The 13,601-nt window shown below is 52.3% G+C and overlaps 1 protein-coding gene across 5 annotated transcripts in view; it reads left to right on the top strand.

Annotated features, from left to right (window-relative positions):
* The window catches only part of ERI3 (ERI1 exoribonuclease family member 3), a 129,283-nt gene that overhangs the window by 91,263 nt on the left and 24,419 nt on the right, over positions 1-13,601 (top strand). For all 5 annotated transcript variants that reach the window (XM_079901631.1, XM_079901630.1, XM_079901629.1 and 2 more), the window contains one exon: positions 12,520-12,619. In XM_079901631.1, the coding sequence (XP_079757757.1) occupies positions 12,520-12,619 (100 nt within the window). The remainder of the gene's footprint in view (positions 1-12,519; positions 12,620-13,601) is intronic.

The raw sequence follows: 13,601 nt of genomic DNA, 5'->3' as shown, positions 1-13,601 counted from the left end.
CCCCAGCCTGCTGCGGATTGTGCGCTGAGGAGAGGACTAGGGGCAGCACTCCCCATGCTGGGCTCCAGATGCCTCGGGCCTGAGCACTGTCCTCCTTTCTGTCTCTACTGCAGTCCTCTCTAATCACTCTGTATCGCAGTGATCAGGCACTTACTGACATCTGCTTCCTTGGAAAGGACTGTGAGTTCCATGAGGACAGGGTCTACGTGTGATTCACTTGAGTTTCCAGGGTCGGGCAGGCCTTCAGTAAATGTGTGAGTCTTACAATGAACCAATGAGGTCAGTTGCTCTCTTGCAGTTTCTTTCTCTCCTTCTAGATAAAAAAAAAATGGTCCCCGGTTGCCAGGCCTGTCTACCCTTGGGAATAGGGATGGGTAGGTGTGCAAAGGAACTAACTTTTGATGCTGGTGGAGCACCCAAGATCGCATAGCACGGCAGTGGTAGATACTTGGATGGCTTCCCATTGCCTTAGGAAACAGTACAAAACCCTCATCATGTCCTATGAGGCCCTGGATTTTCCTGCCTTCCTCATTAGCCTCATCTCTTGCTGGCTTTCTGTGCTCCAGGGACACTAGCATTGACTTGATTCCTTCCAAGTGCTGTTTGCCTAAAGGCCTTAGCACGTGTCATTCCCCTGTTGCCTTCCTGTCCGTCAGTTTCTGCTGACCTGTCCTCAGAGTTCCCCAGCTAGGTCAGATTCCCCTCTTCCATCCTATAAACAGCTCACCTTTCTTCTTTGAGCCCTTATGATAACTTAATGATTATTTATGTTGCTATTTATTTAACATGGGCTTTCTCTAATAGACTGGAAGCTCTCTGAGGACAGTACTGTGTCTGTATTGCTACAAGTACACATATGGCCTGGCATATAATAGGCTCATAGTAATGTTTGTTGTGACTAAGTTGGTGTGAGCCTGAAGTCCACACTGTTTCATCATGTCACATCCTGGTAAAGTGAAGGTGGAGATGACAATGGGAGGGACAGAGGCCAGGATGTTGGGTGTGCCCAGAGAGAAGTCTCTTTGGGCCTTAGCTCTGGACGCTCTAGTGTTCAGCCGTCCCGTCTCTCAGCCTTCCTTGTTTCCGTCCAAACATCAGAGAAGAGAAGGGCCTCGTTGACCCCAAAGGTTTATTCTCTTCCTGGGTGAGCTTATCCACTCCTGCAGTTTCCTGCGCCACCCATGTGCTTTCCTAGGACTTTCTTGTCTCAGCTCAGACCCCTGGAACTGAGCTCCTGGCCTGCATATCCACCTTTCGCAGCCACCCCACCTTGGATGTTCCATTGAAAGCCATCTTGGTCCTTCTCAGTTATTCCCCCTCTAAGGCTGGTTTCTCCCTTGGGGCTCTGTAGGATCTCAGTCCCCCACCATGCGTGAGTTGACATGTCTCTCCTTCTAGTTTGGAAGCTCCTTTTTTCTTTTTTTTAACTCTTTATTGGACTTGTTACAATATTGCTTCTGTTTTATATTTTGGTGTTTTGGCCACGAGGCATATGGGATCTTAGCTCCCCAGCCAGGGATCGGACCCGCACCTCCTGCATTGGAAGGCGAAGGCTTCAGCACTGGACCGCCAGGGACGTCCCTAGCTTGGAAGGCAGCAAGCTGCCTAGTGTGCTTTATCCCCAGCACCGGGCACAGAGCTTGGCACATGGATTTGCTCATTAAGTGTGTGTTACATGAGCAAGCCAACATAGAGGGAGGGAGGTCTGGGATGAAGGTTTGAGCACCCTTTCCATTTTCCTGGGGAGAAAGAAGTGAAGATGTGTGTGCTGGGTGCCAGCACGTACCTCCCTTCGTTTCTGAGGGCTGGGTGGCCGTGATGGTGGTGTCACATGCTCAGTAAAGGCTTATATTTTAATTTGGAAAGGACTTTAGAAACTTAAAGTGCTTTGCCTAAGTGCTGACTGCTATTAGTGTCTCCTTTTTATTAGGAAAAAGGACATGATTTTTCTCTTTCATCTTCAGGCCTGTCCAACTTCTGAGAGTCAAACTTAGCAAAATGCCTGCCCCTCACTGAGGACTAGTTACATGCCAAGTTCAAAGCTTTGGACTTGAAACACAAAATTCTGCTTTGCAGACTGGTTTCTGACACCCCTGAGGGGATTAGTCCTGACAGCTCAGTATCAGGAAGGGGGTGGGAGAGACAGGGTCATTTGACATAGTTCAGGCTGCAGTCCCAAGCCCCTCCCTTCTCCATATAGGCCTGGGTGGGAGGACATAAGAACTTGGACCATCTGGGGGGATGGGAGAACGGCTCCAGTGGTTATCAGAAATCCACTTGTCACGCGGTAGTCAGGGCCAAACTTCAGAGGGAGAACTGGGGAGGAATGGCCCCAAGAAGAATTGGATCTGTTCAGCTCAGGGATGATAGGATTGAGAGGCAGAGACATCACAGCTGCTGGACTTGGTGATGTTAAGAGCTGCCAACACAAAGGGCTAGGTCAAGGGAGGGAGTATGTGTAGCAATAGTAGGAGGAATTCTGGTCTAGGAGGCCATGAGGCAGGAACTTGCCTTGTGCCCTACAAGCACCTTTGAGGGCCTTGCTGGTTTGAAGGAAAGGTAACAAACACCCATCCCCATGGAGAAGATTTGGCGCTGCAATGGCAGGAGGTCTGGCAGGCCCAGCTGCCTTGTTGTTGGCCCTCTCTGTGTGGCCTCTGCCCCAGGCTCTTTCCTGAGCAGCCACAAGACAGACAGCACCCTGGTCTCAGTCTGGCCTATGTCTGCCAGCCCCGGATCCTGAAGGCTGTGCCCATGGCTGAGGTACTGGGAGGTGGGAGCGTTGGCCCATCTTGCTAGTGCCCTGCAGTTCCCATCTCCTAATCGGGCCCTAATCTGGGGGAGCTAGGGCGGGGGTGGGGTGGGGGGAGTACCTTGAGCCTTCTGCCTTAACTGAATTTCCATACCTCCTGTTGTTAATTATAGAGATGTAATAATGCGATTAGTGCACGATTAAAAAAAATCCCTGATATGATTACCATGGATTTAATATCACATGATATATCATTATATCGTTATGCAGTGACAGATGTAATTGAAATACACTTATTGGAGCCGGGGGTGGTGTTTCATTCAATCGCCAGCACCCCGGGGAGGAAAGGGCTGGCTCAAAAGAAGCAATGGGAGAAGAAATTGTAATGAAAACAAAGAAAACCCACAATGTAGCCCTCACTCTGGGCAGCTGGCTCAGACTGACCTGCTGCCATGACTCTGTGGCGGTGCACGTGGAGCCCCAGCCAGGCCAGCCTCCTCTGTGGAGGCTCAGGCGGCACGGCTCAGGATCCTGCTCCTTATCTGGTTCTCTCCCCAGAAACCTCAGTGTCCCCAAGTCCACTGTGACTCAGCAGTGAAGCAAGGGCTCTGGGAACATGATGAAGATTGCTCTACCCAAAAATTGACTCAGGACCCAAGGGACCAAACTGCGCTGGCAGCTGTCTTCCAAATGTTGTGGGTCCTGGACCTGTGGCACAGCCCCTGCTTTTGCTGTGGTGATGGCCCCACGCACTAGAGGCAGCTGTCCTGTTGTAGGCAGTGAGCAGGAAGGTTAAGTACACAGAGAAAATAATGATTCCACTCAAGTGCTGTTGATGGACAGAGGCGGCAGCAGCTCTGGTGCCCCTGAAGTATGTTGGAAGCCAGGGAACACTGTGAACATGGAGAACTACCAGCTGGAGGTAGAAAGGATGGGTTTGTGTCACCTGATGGGAGTGTCCGTCCTTTTGCTGCTGTAGCCATGCTGGCCAGGTCTCCGCTGGCCCGAGGAATGAAGTCAAGACCACCCATAAGACCAAAGAGCTCAGAAAAGGAGAAGGGAGACAGGGACAGTCTCCCCTTCTTTCCTAACCCAGGCAGCTGAGCCCCCAGTTCCAAGGATGGCTGGGCGTCGGGTGGGATTGCTGTTCCGCTGGGTAGGATCAACAGTGGTTCCAGAAGGAGACTGAACAGGACTGGCAGGAGCAGCAACTCTGAAAACCAGGCCTTTCTGCCTGGCAGGATTATATCCAGAGAGGTGCTTTCTTGCCCTTCCCTCAAAGGAGGCCGTTCAGAGAGAGCAGATACAGCCCCACCCAGCATCATGGGGCTGTAAACAAATCTAATAACACAGATGCTATTCAGAGTCTGGGTGGGTTTAAGGAAGGGACAAGTCAGGAAAGGCCTGGTGATGGAAGATACTTTTGAATTGAGTGTTGAAAGAAGAGTATGTGTTCATTAGGGGAAAAAAGTGGGAGAAGGCAGAGGGCATCCTGGGTAGGCTGAAGGAATTGATCGAGTAGAGTCTTGGGGGCATGAAACAGCAATCTCAGGACTTGGTGAGAGGTAAGGAAGAAGAAGGAAGCAAGGCTGGCCCCCACATTTCTGGTAGACCAGGTAGATGGTAAGGGTTTTCACTGGGATTTGGGAGCCCAGGAGAAGGAGCACTTTGGAGAGGAGATGTTGAAATTGGTTTTAAACCTACTGAGAATGAAGTGCCTGGGTGGAATCCAGATGGAAGTGCCAGGCAGGCAATAGAATATATGTTTGACACTCAAGTAGTGGCAAAAAATGTCAATTTGCAAGTTGGAGAGGTCGAAGACCAGGGAGTTGAAGAAATCGCCCAGGGAGAGTGGTAGAGCACAGACCGAAACAGGAATGGAACATGCATAAGCCCACACATGACCAGATGAATGAGACTCTATAGGAGACTGTGAGGAAGACGTCAGAGAGAGGGGAAAACTCAAAGAGTAGGGTGTTGAGAAAAATCAAAGGAGAAGGATTTCAAAGATGTGAAGCAGGCTGCAGGGTGGCAAAGGCAGCAAGAGCCTGAAACTGTCCATAGACGTGGGCAGCATGGTGAGAACTGTTGACCTTCGCCGGAGCTAAGTGACATGATAAGGCTGGCAACCAGACTGCAGGGGTTAAGGGGTGTTGGGGAGGTGAGTGGAGACAGCCTTGAGAAGTTTGGTTGTTAACAGGAGAACAGGCAGTAGCTGGATCAGGATGTGGAATGAATGGAAGACTTTAAAAATAATTATCTAATACTTATATAAATTTCAAAGAGCCAGGCATCGTTTTAAGCACTGTGCATGCAATAACTCATTCACATCAACTCTGTGGGGTAGGAACTGTTTTTCCCCCCATTTTACAAAAAGGGAACTAAGACACACAAAGTTATGTAAAGATGATAGAGATTCAAGCATATGCTTGAATGCTAATGGAAAGGAGCCAGCAGAAATGGGGAGGTTCAGAATTTAGAAGGAAAGGGGATACTAGATGGAACAGGGCCTGAGGAGGTGGAAAAAGAGTGAGATGTACAGCACAAGTGTGGGCTTGCCCTTAGACTGGACGTGAGGTGTCTCTTCCATTAGAACAGCATTGGTGCACGAGCAGGTGGGGAAGGATACAGATGCATTTGTATATGAAGGGCATGCAGCTGGAAGAGTTCTGCCTAGCAGCTTTTATTTTCTTTGTGAAAGTAGGAGGGGAGTAGGGTGGGGGGATACCATTGAGGGTTGCTAAGATAGTGATCTTGGATCTATAGTGGCCACTTTCTATACAGAACAGTGACTTCTTTCCAGGATCACTGAGCTCAAGTGCAAGTGTGGTGAAACAGAGCCATGTTGGAGTTTCTTAGGGAAGTTCAAGATTGGGCTGGTTGGGGCTTCCCTGGTGGCGCAGTGGTTGAGAGTCCGCCTGCCGATGCAGGGGACGCGGGTTCGTGTTCCGGTCTGGGAGGATCCCACATGCCGCGGAGCGGCTTGGCCCGTGAACCATGGCTGCTGGGCCTGCGCGTCCGGAGCCTGTGCTCCGCAACGGGAGAGGCCACAGCAGTGAGAGGCCCGCGTACCGCAAAAAAAAACCAAAAAACAAACAAAAAGATTGGGCTGGTTGAAGTCATAGATTCAAGAAGTCCAGGTTTGGTAGAAAAGGGCTAGAAGGGGATTGACAGATGAGGAAAAAAAGCAAGAGTAGAGGGAGAGAGGGTTCAAAAGCTGGAAGGACAGAGGCTGAGATCAGAGTGGAATCTGTCATTGTATGATTCCAGAAGGAGAGCAGTGCTGGGTAATAAGGCCCCGGGTGTGGCCCCAGGGAGAGATGGCTGAAATTGGTAGAGGAGAAGGTCATTAGAGCACAGGGAGCTGAGAAATCAAGAGGCTAGATTCATGAGTGGGTTTATCCTGTAGATACTGAAGTGATGATGATTTAGAATGAGGTCCCAGAGGGAGAGGAAGAATTGTCTAGAAGTAGCCAGAAAGAGGAAGTTGAAAGTATTGACACAATGTATCCAGAAGTGAGTAGGCATTAGTTTTCCAGAACTGCTGCATAACTTATCACCCGAAACTTAGTGACTTAAAACAACGACAGCTGTTTTATTATCTCTCATGGTTTCTATGAGTCAGGAATTCAGGAAAGGCTCAGTTAGGTAGTTCTGGCCCAGGTTCTCTCATGTATTTGTGGTCAGTGACTGGAGCTGGCACAGTGTGTGGGTGGAGCAGCTGGGGGCTGGCTGGGCATCTCTCTTTCTTCACCTAGTCTCATGGCTTCTCCATGTGGTCTCTCCTTGTGGGCTAGTTTGGGCTTCCTCCCAGCATGGCTGCCTTGGAGCAATCTTACCACTTACAAGCAGCTCAGGGCTCCAGGGAAAATGTTCCAGCGAGTGAGGAGGAAGCTTCCTCAGCATTTCTGAAATACCCTTGAAATCACATAGCATTACTTCTGCATTACTATTTTGGTTGAAATAGTAAAAAAAAAAAAAAGCCCACCCCATTTCAAAGGGAGAGGTATAGACTCCCCCCTTTCTTTTTATGATTTTTTAAAATTAATTAATTAATTTATTATTTATTTTTGGTTGCATTGGGTCTTCGTTGCGGTGCGCGGGCTTCTCGTTGCAGTGGCTTCTCTTGTTGTGGAGCACGGGCTCTAGGTGCACGGGCTTCAGTAGTTGTGGCACATGGACTCAGTAGTTGTGGCTCGTGGGCTCTAGAGCGCAGGCTCAGTAGTTGTGGTGCACGGGCTTAGTTGCTCCACAGCATGTGGGATCTTCCCAGACCAGGGCTCGAACCCGTGTCCCCTGCATTGGCAGGCGGATTCTTAACCACTGCGCCACTAGGGAAGCCCTAGACTCAGTCCCTCTTGATGGCAGGTTTATCAGAGTCATATTGCAGGAAGAGCATATGTGAGATGGAAGATAATGTTATGACAGTCACTGGAAAATACAGTCTGCCATGATCGGTGTTAAACTGAACCTGGAAAAGGGAGAGGGACCAGCATCTCAAAGGCAATCTGCATTTTGGGTGATGGCACCAAGAATATTTGGAGGTGGCAGGTGGCAGTGGGAGTGGGTGTTCCTGAGTGACCTCAGGTACACCGGGGAGAAAGAACTATTATCCCATCTTACAGTACAGGAAGTTGAGGCTCAGAGAGGTTTAATAACTCATCCAAAGTTATGGTGCTAATAATTGGCAGAATTGGGAACCAGCGCCTGAGCCTGAACACACTGCCCTTCCATGAGGCCTGGGCTGCTGGGAACACCATCCTCATGTATATTTGTTGCCTTGGTACTTGGTTCACCAACTGTAAGTGTGTTGGCCAGTTAAAGAAAAGGTTAGGTAGTAGTTATGTCTGTCAGACTCTCTCTCCCCCCATCCTCCAGAGTATCACCTCTGTATCTTTGCCTGTTGGGTGTTTATGGGAAAGCAAGGTGATTTGATTTGGTTCCGCCTCTTGGGAAATGGCCCTTCAGCCTTAGGCCCACAGGGTGACCTCGTGGGGAGGATGGATGGGTCAGATGTGCTGCTGCCAGCTTGCAGGCTCTGGGTTTTCTGGAAGTTGCAGAGCAGTTTGTGCTTCTCTTTGCAGTCTGAGCTGGGTTCTAGACCCAGCCACTGCCCCTGCCCACTCTGTGTCAACCCAACTCTCAGGGCCCTGGTAAGATAGCAAATGGGTGGGCAGAGACACCCTAGCAGCTGTCGATGCCTCTTCTTTCCTCTTTGAAGGATCTGATGCTGCTGCCGATGAGGGCTACTTCATCTATTAAACCCAATACACTTGTCGCAGCTGCTAAGCCCCCGTAAGCCGCCGGGCGCAGTGTTTGTGATGGGACTGACAGTGCATGGAGGAGGCTGATTATACACGATTCCATTTCGCGGGCCCAGCAATGTAATTTCACAGGGCGATCAGCGTTTGCATGTAATAGCAGGCTGTGCTGAGGTGTCAGAATATTAAAGGCGCTAATGGCAAAGCTCCCTGTTACACAGGGGGCCACCCGCCGCGCCTACAGCAGGGCTGCGCGGCAGGCCCGTCGCAGATGGCTGGCCACTAAGCTAATGGGGCAGCAGCCAAGGCGGGCAGAGCCGCGAGAGGGGAGAGCCAGCCGGGAACAGCTCGGCACCTGCTTCCCTGCGCATGGAAATTACAGCAGCCCAGGGGAAGGAAAGTGTGCGTGCCTGCCTGGCACAGGGCTGGGGTGGGTGGTTTGGGAGGCCCAGCATCTTTCACCCCGCCTCTACCTGCCCTGGATAGGACTCCTCCGTCATCCTTCCACCTGCCCCACCCTCTGGCCGGGAAGCCACAGATGGGCAGGTTGGGCCCTGGTAGCTGGGAAAGGTGCAGCTAGAGAAGTGGCACCCAGAGAATTTGGAACCAGCATGGGAAAGGGGCCCAGGCACTGGCTTTAGCTCTTAACTTTCTGCCCAACACTGAGCAGGGTCAAAAAGCTTTTGAGTGCCTTACCCCACACCCCAAAGGCTGGCAGAAGAGAGGGAGGGAGTGGGGATAGGAAGTAGGTGGGAGAAAGGGCGTAGACAATATTAGGGCCCCTTGACTGATGACAGTGGCCAGTGTTGCACAGAGCTGGGAGGCAGCCCTCAAGATATTTTCTCCTTCCACCCATGTTGGCTGCCCCAGCCACACCCCAGCCTTTGCCTGTTCTCATCAAGCTTGCTCCTGTCATTCTCCTTTGTCCTTGCTGTGTCTTCTTCCTGGTGCCTCCAGTACCACTTCCTCCAGGAAGCTCTCCTAGCCATCTCCAACCCCTCATGGGCCTGTCTTTCTCCATTGTGCTTGTGGGCAACCCACAGGGGACAGCCTCCCCAGTCCTCCTGCTCTGATGGCTCATCCCCATCTGCAGAAGTCCCAGCCTTGACTTCCCAGCCAGAATCTCTGAGATATAGCCCACATCACCTTGCCCTGAGCTGGACTCCTGGGAAGGCTCTGCTAAGATTCACAGATGGATGTAATCTCTTAGGGAGGATGCCTGAAGGGAGTAGGGAATAGAAGGATGGGCTGAGTCATCTGAGGGAGAGTTTGGTGGGTGTGTGTACTCGTGCTTGATGGTGTATATATCTGGGGTGGGGGGGAGTAGGGGAAGGACTTTAGAAGTGAGTGCTGGGTGTGGTGGGCATGTGGATACAGGCTCACAGGGGCAGCAGGTGCAAGATCCAGACCACACATTGATAGGAGCACAGATTGTGAAAGGACCCTGTGTTCTCTGGGCGGCTCTCTGCTGGCTGTGCCTGAGGGGTACCTGGGATAGCAGGAGTTGAGGGGAGCTTGTGGGGCTGTGCCCTGGTACTGTGCCTAGGGGGGGGTTCCACGAGGCAGGTGGTCACTTCTGAAGGTTCAGCTCTGCAGAGGTGCATGGCAGTACCTGGAGGAGATATGCCAGGGTTCTCAGCAGGGGCAGCAGTGGGGGAGCCCAGGCTGAAGGAGAGCAGTTTTAATTAACCGTTTTTAATATCATTTTGGACTTTGGCTGGTATGTGAAGGCCCCGCTGGAAGCAGCATTTGTAAAAATTAAACCCCTCTTATTAGGAGCTTGGCAGACCCATGTGCACGTGCCTTCCCCTCCCCCCGCCTGTGCCCCCCTGAGGAAGTGCTGGATGAGGCCATGTCACGGCAGCCATTGGTTATCACGCCTTATCTGGGAATACGAAACTGTGCGGCATGACACCCGCGGCCGCGGTGGAGACGCCAATTCATCTCGCCCCGGCTCTGACAAGCTAGACTGCCCTTCCTGAAAGGCATTCGTCAGGCGGGACTGGGCTACCGCCTTGCCTGGTACCCCTGTTTTCCCCCCATGGGTCTCGGCTTGCCCTGGACCAGCCAGGCCCAGTCTGGCCCTCCTGGGCTCTGCTGCCCTCCACCCCGCTTCCGCACATCCCCATCTGCAGAAGATCTTGGGGGGTCATAATTATAATAATAATCTAATCATGGTGACGCGTCGGGGCAAGCGCCTAATGTTATCTGAAGTGGTCTTCCCGCTTAGCTGCGATAAGACTCAGGATGACGTGCAGATAACGCTGAGCTGCCCTGTCCCCGAGCCGCAAGCGGAGCAGAGGGGCCTCCGCAGCCCTGCCGCCCGCCCGCCGCTTTAAGCCGGGAAGCGGCAGCACCTGCTAATGCAAGTGTTTAATATTTGATGGGCTGGGATAAAGCAGGATCACCTTCGAATTGAATTGAGTGTCAGCCGAGAATCTATTACTGAAATTCGGGTGTGATTTGACAGCAAAGTAGACGATGTTATTCTTCACTAGTTACTGCAATCTTCTCCCCGACATCACTTAAATATTTTTTTCTTTGCTTGAGTAAACACACATTATCCTTCTTTTTTTCCCCCTTCCTTCCCTTTTTTCCTTTTTAGAGGGGAAAAAAACCCATCCAGCTCGCCTTCTCCAGGCTGATAGAGTAGATTGTTATTTCTTTATTTGTCCTATTAAATGGAATTTTTGATCGTTTAATCCGCCCTTTGTAAGTGATTTTAAAGTACTTGAAAGCCAGCCCGCCACTGCTCTCTGGCCCACTGCACTCCAGCCGCGGCCCTGACCATGCTCAGCAGCTCCTCCAGCTGTGCACCGCCCACTGGCTGTTCTCCTTGCTGCCTGTGTCCCAGCTCTGCCCTGGCTCCAAGCCAGCGTCCTCTCCCCTGTCCTTGAGCCTCACGCTCAGCCCCCGATTTGTGGGTACAGCTGTGGCCTGGGGAAGGGTGGGAGGGTTGGCTGGGAAGTTGGGCTGTGGCTGGTACCTCTGTGGTCAAGGAAAGTGGCTTTGGAGGGGGCTGAGGTTGAAGTACACTGGCTCCTAGCCTCCCAGTGCCCAAGGGGCTGAGGCTTGGTTCCTGCAGCTGGGAAGGAAGGGTACTAGACCTCTGCCCAGCCCCTTGGTCCTGGCACAGCCTGTGTGTCCAGCCTCCTGTCTTCTGTTTTTGACCCCGTGCTGGATCCTCTTCCACTGGGAGGCAGTCTATAGTGGGATGGAGACCTCCTGGGCCCAGTGGTGGGCGGGGGCTCTGCAGTGCCTGCCTGACCATGGCTAGCAGTCACCTTAGTTCCACCAGTGGACTCACCATCCAACTTCTGGAAACTCACCCAAGCTTCATTCCCACTGACCACTGTCCCACACACTGTCACCTTCCTGCCACTGGGAGGACAGCCTGGTGTTTGGGGACTTCTAAGCTGAGGAGATGGGCAATGTTTGAAGAGTCAGCTAGCCTCGCAAGCCCACTGGTAGAAGCCTGGGACTTGCTAGTAGGCTGAACAGGAATTAAATCCCTGTTGGGCCACTTAATAGCATTCTAACCCTTATAAGTCTCTTCTTGGCCTCAGTTTCCTCATCTGTGACATCTGGTCATCGAGCCTGTAAGGGATGTAAGAGAAGGTGCTGTCCCTGGCCTGACGTGTGCCCTGCCCCCCCCCCCCACCATGGAGGTGGGTGGCGGCCAGGGGACAGAGGGGGACAATGGAGTGCCGGGGGCCTGAGCAGATCGATACCCCCAGCACTTCCTTCCCCAACCCCAGGAAAACAATTAAGTACAGATCGATGGGTGGCTGCTTTGAATATGCATAAGTGAGCACTTGACCTTCAGCAAGATCTGCTCCCCACCACACACACACACACACACACACACACACACACACACACTCTTCACGTGGTCCCCTCACAGCTGCCTGAGTCGGCCAGGTGACCTTACCCCTCCTCAGCTGAGCCCCCATGTGGCACTCAGCTCCGCAGTCTGGCCTGCCTCCAGGTCAAAAGCAACTTGACCACAGGCAGGTAGTTGGCCCCCTCGTCTCTGGCTTCAGTTTTCCTGTCTGTGGAGTGAAGTCTGGATATGTTGGTCTCCAAGTCCCTTCCAACAGCAGTCTCTGTGACCAGTAATGCTGTGGGGAAGGGGCCCAGCAGAGGGCCAGAGACTCTGGAAAGGGGGGGCATGGGTTGAAGGGGATGCCCTATGAGAGGAGGGGTCCTGATCAGGAGAATCTTAGTAAATGGGAGCTCCAGAAAGGAGCCTGGTGAGGGGCACCCCGTGGGAGCCGGGGGCCTCTGATGGGGAGACGCCCAGGAGAAAGGGACCTGTGGAGAAGGAAGGGGTTTTCTGGAGGGGGCCCTGGTGGAAAGGGGACCCAGCAAGGGGACTCCCATGAAGTGGCATGATGAGAGTAAGCCCTTGCTGGGAAGACATGGGGGGCTGGGGGTGTTGGTGAGTGATGGGATTGGGTCAGGGGTCAGGACCTCTGGTAACCACTCTTGCCTCCTGTCTTCCAGGCTTACAGCTTCGCCATGGGCTGCTGGCCCAAGAATGGACTTCTAGACATGAACAAGGGCCTCAGCCTGCAACACATAGGCCGGCCCCACAGCGGCATTGGTCAGTCCCTCCACATATCCCCCTGGCAACTCGGTCCGTCCCCTGCCCACACGCCCCAGTTCCCTGGCACACAGAGGGGTTCCGTGGCTCATTCAGTGCTCCAGCAGGGTGCTCTCCATAGCTGGGGGGAGCAGGGAAGGGGGGTGGAGTGAGGGGAGAGTGGAATCTGACCATTGGAAAGGATCTCTCAAAACAACGTTCAAGAGGAGGCTGGGGTCTGGGCTTTGGGTGGGTCACAGGTGGCCTTGGATTCAGGCCAAGGGATCCTGCCCTTGGCCGCATCTCTGGTGGGTGATGTCCTCAGAGGGGTGGGCACATGTCAGCTTACCCACCCCCCGTGGAGCTAGAGAAGGCTGTTTAATATTGTTTCAAGTCTGTGGCCACTAAACTGGGCGATCAATGGGAGTTAAGGAGATGAATTATTTAAACCTCACCAGCTTTTAATTAGTCAGGGTCCTTCTGACCGATGGCTCTGTCCACAGGGTATTGAACTCCCCCGTAGGAGCAGCAGCCTCCATTGAGCGGTGCCTGGGTTGGGAGGAGCCACTTGGGGTACCAGATGGGGGTGCACCCTCAGGGGGGATTCCTGCATGGGAGGGGGCTGGTTCTAGGCATTGGAGGCTCTGCTAGCTTCTTACATATGTCATTGTGGATATGTGTCTGTGTGTGTGAATGGCACCTTCAGCTGCATGTCTCTGTGTGTTTGTCTAGGGATTTATATGTGTCCATGTACGTGTATCTTTTTGAGGGATACGTGTATGTGTGTATGTGTCACAGTGTATCTATATACATTTTCCTGGGGGCATCTGTCTGTGTATGGAAGCAACCATCAGCCTGTATGTGTATCCATCAGAAAGTGTGTCTGTTCATTTCTGTGTATCTTATTTTGTGTGTGCATCTGCACACATGTGCATACAAATGCTTTCAAGCAGGGTACTTGACAGGCATAGGCTTTGTTCCAAGTGGGGAGGAGCAGGGGTGT

The sequence above is a fragment of the Stenella coeruleoalba genome (genome assembly GCF_951394435.1).
Source record: "Stenella coeruleoalba genome assembly, chromosome: 1".
In the NCBI taxonomy this organism is placed as follows: domain Eukaryota; kingdom Metazoa; phylum Chordata; class Mammalia; order Artiodactyla; family Delphinidae; genus Stenella; species Stenella coeruleoalba.
This window is presented reverse-complemented; position numbering and strand designations above follow the sequence as displayed.